An 8,429-nucleotide genomic window follows, 5' to 3' on the forward strand; every position below is an offset into this window, starting at 1 on the left:
CCCCCCCCCCCCACACAAACATCTAATGTGAGTGTTACTGCTTTTAGATGTTCCTAATATATTTTTTGCAGTCCTGGGAATTGAACCTGGGTCCTTGTACATGCTAGGCAATTGCTCTACCACTGAACTACATCCTAAGCCCCCCATCCCTTACTTTTTATGTTGTAACAGGATTTCACTAAGTTGCCCAGGTTGGTCTTGAACTCAATCTGTAGCTTCAGCTGGCCTTGAATTTGCTATCTTCATGGTTCAGCTTCCTGGAATAGCTAGGATGACAGGCTTGTGCCAGAAGGTCCAGCTCAAGAACTGTCTGTCTGTCTATCTATCTGTCTGTCTGTCTGTCTATCCATCCATCCACCCACCCATCCACCCACCCACCCACCCACCCATCCACCCACCCATCCATCCATCCATCCATCCATCCATCCATCCATCCATCCATCCATCTATCATCTATCTATCTATCTATCTATCTATCTATCTATCTATCTATCTATCTATCTATCTATCTAACTATCTATCATCTATCTATCATCTATCTATCATCTATCTCTTGTCTTAGGTATCCAAGGTTGGCCTTAGACTTCCTAACATCCTTAAACTCCTGACCCTTCTGCTCCTACCTCCCAAGTGCTGGAATTATAGGCACATGCCACTATGCCTGGGTTATGAAATGCTGGGAACTGAACCTAGGGCTTTCTGCATGCTAGGTAATCAATCTGCTAATTGAACCACACCCCCTGCTTCACAATCCTTTCCATGAGTCCTGTGGGGATGAAGCTGGAGACCCAAGAAACAGCAGAAAGGAAGCAACAGCAACAGGTGGTGGTGGCACACGGCTTTAATCCCAGCACTTGGAAGGCAGAGACAGGCGGATTTCTGAGATCGAGGCCAGCCTGGTCTACAGAGTGTTTTCCAGAAACCCTGTCTTGAAAAAACAAAAACAACAACAACAGCAACAAAAAAGGAACAACAACATAACATAAAGCCTGTACACACAGAAAAGTCCAGAAAAAAGGCAAGTCCGTCCTATCTCTACAGCTCTGCTCCAGCATCTAAGTGGAGTCTCTGCAGCCAGAGATATGAAGCCCATGGCCTGCTACTGTTGAATTCTGCTGGGCAGTGGCTCAGGGTCTTTCTCCCTCACAATCCTGGATGCCAGTTTTACCTGTGACTGTCCCTGAGCTTCTGAAGTAGAGGGTAACCTGCAACCTCCTGGGCTGGCTGGTGCCTGGACAGATACCCATGCCTCACAGATGAGACACAGGGGCTCAGCCTCTGCTCAAATACCCACCTGGTGAAAGAGGCCAGCTCTCCTGCCCTTGGTGTGGTCTCAGTTGGCTGGAGACACTGCTTCACTGCAAGACACCAGAAAGAAGGGCTGGGGAGAGTCCACCTACCCCAGACCTGCCCCAAGGCTTCCCAGCCCAAGAACCTTCAAGGCTCCGTACCTTGGGAGATGCTGCAGTTGCCAGTCTGGGGGTCACAGGGACACTGGTGCTCACACTGGCAGGGCCTCTGGCAACCTGGCCCATACCAGCCCAGAGGACACTCTGTGGAGAGGAGACAGTGGCAGGTAGGTCTCAGCTTGGGTGGCATGGTTATAGGACAACCTGGCTCCTGGGTGTGTGCATGGCCATGCTGAAGAAGATGCCCCCAGATCGCTGGGGCCCAACCCTCCAAGGTAACCCAGCTGCAAACAGGGTTGTGGCTCAGTTTCTAGAGTGCTATCCAGGTCTACGTGGGGCCCTGGGTTTGATTCCTAGCACCCTGTAGGCTGGTGCTATGCCTATAATCCCAGCACTCGAGAGGAGGAAGCAGGAAGCAGGTGTTGAGGCCATTCTTGGTTACACAGTAAGTTAGAGAACAGCCGGGGCTGCATAAGACCTTGTCTCAAATAAAAACCAAGTATACCGCCTAGGTTTAAGGTGGGCTCTAGAACTTGTGATCTTAAAAGAATGAAGAAACCATGAGTGGGAAGTCCACTGAGGCTCATGCTGACATGACCCTACCCACGCCTAATATCAATCACCAGGAGCTGCTTTCCAGGTATTAAGAACTCTGGTGCATCTTCCTCAGGGGCGTGGCCTGGCCACGCTTTGGTTTTTGCTATTGGTCCTTAGAGTTGAGTGGACAATACTGAAAATTTGGCCTCCCATTTGGTGGGAATTTTTCAGCAGGGAGGCCATCAGGTGATTCACATGCGAAGTGAGAAAAGGCTCTGAGGGCAACTTCCAAGCCGAAGGCATCGTAACCGCTGCACGCATGCAGCCAGGCCGCCCTCTCCAGGAGCCCTCGCAGGCCCCTGCAGCTCTCACCTTCACTGCAGTTGGATCCTGTCCACCCAGCATCACAACGGCAGCCAGCTGCCAAAACAAGATCATGGAGGCCAGGTAAGAACAAAGGCAGGAGTCTGGCATGGGAGAGCTGGGGTCCCGCCAGAGCACCACCCTCCTGTGGGCTCCCCACTCACTCTCTGTGCACAGCCCATGCTGGCTGCAGTTGGAAGGGCCACAGTCCAGCTCGCTGCAGGCATCACCCCGCCAGAAGTGGCTGGTGCATTCGCAGTGGCCATCCACACAGGTCCCATGGCCACTGCAGTTGGGTGGCTGGCAGCGGGGTTCATGCACACACACCACAGTGGAAACTCGGCGGGGACAGCGCCACATGTTGTCCTGGCTGTGGGGGATTGGCTGTGAGAAGAGGCCTAGGCCTTGGTGCTGGTCCCTACTGCAGCCTATAAAGGCTGTTTCAGTTTGCCTCCCTCTAGATTCTGACAGTCATATGTGTGTGTGTGTTTGCGTGCACGCACGTGCATGCGTATGTGTGTGTGCATGCATATGGAGTCAGGACAACCTTAGGTACCTGCCATTTAAAACTTTATTTTATTTATCTCTCTCTGGTCTAGACCTTGCCAAAAAGTAGACTAGGCTGGCTGGCCAGAGTGTCAGGATCCACCTGTCTCTTCCTCAACAACACTGGGATTGCAAGCATGTGCCACTCATATCTGGCTTTTTATATGGGTTTTGGAGTTTGAACTCAGGTCCTCTGCTTGCAAGGCAAGTACTTTTCCTACCGAGCTATAGTTCCAGCCTCTCCCTGGGCCATTTATAGGATTTCCCCCATTGCGTACAGTTTGTTTTCTGGTGAGGGCTCCCTCAACCCTGGCCAGCCATTTCCTCAGCTCTTACTTCACTGTCCATAAGGAGGCCTTTCCTGACCTGGCTCGGGTTTCCAGGTGTGGGCCATGCAGCACCCCAAGGAGAGAGATCTTGGTTCTTCTGCTCACTTTTGGATACCCAGGGCCTGGCGCACAACAGGGTCTCAGTATTGACTCAATGAGACAGTCTGAGGGAAGGCGTAGCTTAACCTCTCACAAAGTGGTTCAGGCGCTCTTACCAGTGATCTGAAGGGTAACTGGCCAGGGTCCCATTGAGCACAAAGGTGGCAGAACCGCCTCCATCCAGGTTGATGGCATTGACCACGTCTTGTTGCAGCAGGAACTTTGCCATCTCCCACAGGTTGAGGCTGTGCAGAGGGGGTGTAGCTGAGCCCCCATGGTCTCTGGCTTAACTAACTGTCTTCCTTCATTAGTAGGTAAATGCTATGACCCCCAATGAGGCAGACAAAACTTCCAAAATGGCCCGAAAGCTGTCTTGTCCCACCCATATCCCAGAAACTACTGGAAGGATCCCATCCCAGAGGATTCCTGGGACTCACCCGCGCTGCTCCGTCTGTCCATCGGCGTGAAAGAGTACAAGCTGCCCCTTACGGTCATGACCCACGGCTGTCCTGGCTGACATCACGTTCACAAATTTGCTAAAAGAACCTGAAGCAGAAGGGCCCTGGGTGGTTACCCAGCACTCCAGGGCATCCTGACTTTCTCTCTTTGGATGGTGCTGGGTTTCTTCGCTTGTGCCCGTGAGGCAAGTACTGGATCATTAAGCCACATCTCAGCCCTGCCTCCAGTGGGCCCCCATGCCACAGTCAGAAAACACTTCATTGTGCTCTCAGTCTCCAGAAACTTCTATGTTGTTAGATCAGAACCCACAGGCCTTGCCTGAGGTCCCAGGCTTCATTTCTATTCTCATTCACCCAGCAGCTACTCTCTGTCTAGGGCCCTGCAGGCTGCATTCTACCTGGGAACCACAGGGCTCTGCCTGAGTTCTTCCGATAGCTTGTTCCTTTGACTCAAAGACAGCCTCTTTAGTCTCCCTCTCTCCCGGCACTATACCCTGAAATAGCAGGACTCTCAGGACCAAAGCATCCTTCCCCATTCTGGAGGTATACTTGTGTACACATGCCCGTGGAGGTCAGAGGATAACCTTGGGTGTTGGTCCTCAGGTGCCGACCACTTTCTGTTTGAGACAGGGAATATCACCATGTGGCCATGGATCCACCTATCTCTGCCTCCCATCTCCATCGCTGGGACTGCAAGTGTGCATCCCGGCACTTGACTTTTTATGTTTCTCCATGGGGCTTGAACTCAGGTCCTCACACTTTCAAGGCAAATACTTTACAGACCAATCCAACTCACCAGCCCATCCCCAAGTGGCCCTTAACCTTGAGTGTCCATCAGAGTCGCCAAGGGAGTGCCTGCACACCCAGGTTGTTAGGATTTAACCAGTGGTTTCTGGATGGGAGGTATAGGAGGGTGGTCTCATGGTTCTGCATTTATGACAAACTCCTAGGCCATGTGGAGGCCACCATGCAGCAAATTTGCAGCACTTTTCTCATACCTGTGCTTTGGGTCCCCACTGGTCCCCTTTCTCCTGTTCCTTTCTTGGCACTTGTCAATTCTTTCCAGCTTATCGCCTAGGATTCTCCTTATACATTCTACATAAGATGGCGCTCACTGTAGTACTAAGCACTAAATAGCTGCTCAGTAAATGTTTGGGACCACTAAAGAATAACCCATTCATACTGTTCCTCCGTCTGAAGAAAGCTGATGCTGGGGGCCAGGAAAGTGGCTCAGTGGATAAAGCGCCTCCCACCACACTTGACAGTCTGAGTTCACTACTCAGGACTCACATGGCAAAAGGAGAGAAGGAGATGTTCTTTGACACCTTTCCACACACACGATAGCACGTGTGCCCCTCCCCCCGCATGCACAAAGTAAACAAATCAAAACACAATACAAATAAAAAAGAACGCTATAGATGTCTCTGCTTCCTGACCTGTCTCCTGCGTCTCGTCACACTCTGTGGCTTGGCTCTCGTTGATGTATATGCTCCCATTGCGGATGAGCCACACGACTCCACTCAGCAGCTGCACGAATGGATTCACAGTGTCCAGAACCTCCTCCTCAGACAGGTACCTGGAGGCAGGGGGGCAGGAGGTTCACTCATTGTCAAGAACAGCTATGGGTACCAAGGGGCTTCTTTTTTTGTTTGTTTGTTTTTTGAGACAGGGCTTCTCTGTATAGCCCTGGCTGTCCTGGAACTCACTCTGTAGACCAGGCTGGCCTTGAACTCAGAAATCTGCCTGCCTCTGCCTCCCAAGTGCTGGGATTAAAGGCATGCGCCACCACTGCCTGGCTCAAGGGGCTTCTTGATGTTCATTTTTCTGCAGTTTTCCTAACTGATTCTGGAATTAGCATCTGTTAGACTCTACTGCCCTGGCTGCTTAAGCAAAAGTCAAACAGCCAACTAGACAAAGCATCTGTCAGCACCAGCCATTTGGAACTCCACAGACAACTTCAAGACAACCACACAAAGACTTCAGGTTCCTGAAGGCATAGCCTTAGTCAGGCTGTTTGAAACAATTTGTGTCAGTTGACTCTGCAACTATTCCTACTTAGGCCAGAAGAAGAGCATATCCCCTGATAGTCTAGGAGGACTTTGTTGTTATGCATGCTAAAGAGGCAAGGCTGTGATTGGTGCAAATGCAAACCTTCATTTGCACTTGAGGTGTGCTGTGATTGGTGTAGACAGCCCTTCTCTAGATATATAAGCAGGTATTCAGTTCAGTCGGGGTGTGAGCTGGAAGATGCTCCCCTGTGTGCCTACATCAGACACAATGAAAGAACCTTCTTCTATTGCCATCTCTAGTAACATGTGCTGACCTTATAATACAAAGAAGTAGCCATGAGCTGCACATGGACGGAACAGGCAGCTGCTTGGCAGTTAACACAGGAGGATGGGCTGGAAAGACAGCACATTGGGTAAAAGCCTTCCCACATGATCATGTGGACCTGCCTTCAGATCCCTAGCACCCATGTGAAAGCTGAGACAGCACACTGTAGCCTAGCGCTGGGGTGGGGTGGACGGGGGGAAGGAGGAGGTCCCTGGGGTTTTCTAGCCAGCCAGTTTAACTGAACCTGTGAGATCTAGATTCAGACTTTGTGTTAGAAAATAAGATGGAGGAAAATAGAAGTATAGAAGACACTTGAAATCAAACTCTAGCCTCCACATGGGCACACACAGATGCACACACATTAAAAAAAAAGTAGGAGGTGAGCAGGCCAGTGGACCATCGTAGAGAGAGCAATAGGGGTACTGAAACAGTGGCCATGGCAACAAGTCGGGAAGGGGAGCCCAAGAGAGGAATAAGGGAGGCAGCTGGAATGTAGCGAGACTGAAGGACAGAGCCAGGGAAGAGAAACTGCAGGCGCTGGTCACTGGCAGAACTTTTAGGATCTGTGACAACCTAAGATCGACAGTGGTGACACTGGCTAATGTTGAAGGATGAAGAACCAGATACGTGGGCGGGCTCAGAAATTGCAACCAAGAGCTGCGAAGAGCCCACTTCCCGGCCTTGGCAAAAACAAAACAAAACAAAACAAACCCGGAACCTTGGAAGAGAGATGGAACACTAGATGGCGCTACTTCTACTCCCGCCTGTCGGCTGTCAACTCTGGCTGCTGTCAAATTTCAAGAGATACAGAAACTGCCAAAGGCAGCCCTCAACAAGCTCCTTGCCTACACTGTGTTTCTATCCAGGACTGTAAAAGGCCTCCAGCTAGCTGTCTGGGACTGCTCCATAAACTCTACACTATTTCCAACTGGTTCCATGGCTTCGCTCAACACGAAATGTTTGCTTTCTCTAATACTAGGCAAAGTTCGCTATGGCACAAACTGTTCAGGCTCACGGTCGCCTCCCCAAGGTCCCACATACGGCCTGATCACAGAACCAGCTTCTGTGACACATGAGTAAACTTAAAGGAAGTAAGGAAGGTGTCAGCGTCACTACTCTGAAGATGAATGACAGAAAGTTTGGTTAGGTGACCTGGACTTGGAGGCATGGCACTAAAAGAACATCAGAGACCCTCTGCCCTCGACAGTCCCGGGGCTCCTCGCCTCCTCACCCGGTGACTAAGGTCCCGTCGCGTCGGATCCCGAACTGCGCGTTCTGCAGTCCCCCAGAGCTGCTCACCAGCCGCCCATCGCTCACCACGTTCCCCAAGCACTCGCCAGTGCCCACGCGGAAGAAGCCACCGTTCTGAGCGACGCGGCAACCGGCCGGGACCGCTGTGTCCTCCACAGTAGCGCGGCGCCTCTGCGCGCAACCTCCGGGTCCTCCGGGCTCCAGCACCGAGAAAGTGCGGAGGGGCTCGGCGACCCGCGTCAGGTGGCCGGCCACCGCGCGTCCCTCGAAGTGCGACACAAAGGTGCGCACGGCCGCGCGATGGCTGGCGCCGGGATTCGTGGGTGGCGGAGGCCAGCTCTCCTGCTCTGGGCTGCCCGAGCGCACCCGGGCGCAGTCCCGCGAGGGACGTCTGCGCGCGAGTGGGTAAGGCAGCAGCAGGTCATCGTCGCGGGAAACCCTGCGGGGACGGGGCGATCGTGAGGTCGGAGGGATGTGCCTGAGAGCACTCAGGAGAGGGGGACCCCAGCCAAGCTGGCCCCGGCGGCAGCACTCACCCAAAGCCTAGGCTGCACCACGCCACCCCGAGCAAGCTGAGCAGCGCGGGTATGAAGAACAGCCCGGGCCCCCTGGGCGCCGCCATATTGGATTGGTGCTCCGGTCACGTGGGCTCGCCCCACGTGATTCCAGGGCAGGCTGTTGGGTGCTTTCAGGAACTAAGGACCTGAATACCTTCCTGATTGTGAAATTAAGCTTTCGAGTTCCGTCAGGGAGGGTAAGGCTGGAAAGGGAGATAGATAGCTTTTTATTTTTATATTATGTCAAACTTATAGAAAATTGCAAGGACAGATGCTGGGGATGTGTAAGTCGGTACAGGACTTGTTTAGCATGCTTAAAAGCCCTAGGTTCCTTCTGCGCTGCACAAACCAGAAGTGGTGGCCCATGCCACAATCCTAGCGTTCAGGAGAGGCGGGAGAATCAGAAGTTAAAGGTTATCCTTGGCTACATAGATAGTTTGAGACCAGTCTGGACTACTTGAGACTTTATGTCAAAGACAAGAAGAGGAGGAGGAGGTTGGGGGGAGGAGGAGGAAAACTTAGAAGGAGAGGGGGAGGGGATGGAGG

At 52.2% G+C, this 8,429-nt stretch overlaps 1 protein-coding gene and 1 long non-coding RNA gene across 2 annotated transcripts in view; one reads left to right on the forward strand and one right to left on the reverse strand.

Moving 5' to 3' along the window:
- Nagpa (N-acetylglucosamine-1-phosphodiester alpha-N-acetylglucosaminidase) overlaps nt 1-7,980 on the reverse strand; it is a 9,249-nt gene extending 1,269 nt beyond the window's left edge. Inside the window, exons 1-9 of the mRNA XM_031361614.1 lie at nt 7,863-7,980; nt 7,307-7,765; nt 5,178-5,317; nt 3,721-3,829; nt 3,400-3,528; nt 2,474-2,679; nt 2,319-2,366; nt 1,452-1,553; nt 1,295-1,358 (exon numbers count right to left, since the gene is read on the reverse strand). Of these exons, the coding sequence (XP_031217474.1) occupies nt 1,295-1,358; nt 1,452-1,553; nt 2,319-2,366; nt 2,474-2,679; nt 3,400-3,528; nt 3,721-3,829; nt 5,178-5,317; nt 7,307-7,765; nt 7,863-7,948 (1,343 nt within the window). The 5' untranslated portion in view covers nt 7,949-7,980. The remainder of the gene's footprint in view (nt 1-1,294; nt 1,359-1,451; nt 1,554-2,318; nt 2,367-2,473; nt 2,680-3,399; nt 3,529-3,720; nt 3,830-5,177; nt 5,318-7,306; nt 7,766-7,862) is intronic.
- The window catches only part of LOC116084549, a 4,158-nt gene continuing 2,764 nt past the window's right edge, over nt 7,036-8,429 (forward strand). Inside the window, exon 1 of the long non-coding RNA XR_004116155.1 lies at nt 7,036-7,731. This is a non-coding gene — a long non-coding RNA (uncharacterized LOC116084549). The remainder of the gene's footprint in view (nt 7,732-8,429) is intronic.

The sequence above is a fragment of the Mastomys coucha genome, unplaced genomic scaffold (genome assembly GCF_008632895.1).
Source record: "Mastomys coucha isolate ucsf_1 unplaced genomic scaffold, UCSF_Mcou_1 pScaffold12, whole genome shotgun sequence".
Classification (NCBI taxonomy): domain Eukaryota; kingdom Metazoa; phylum Chordata; class Mammalia; order Rodentia; family Muridae; genus Mastomys; species Mastomys coucha.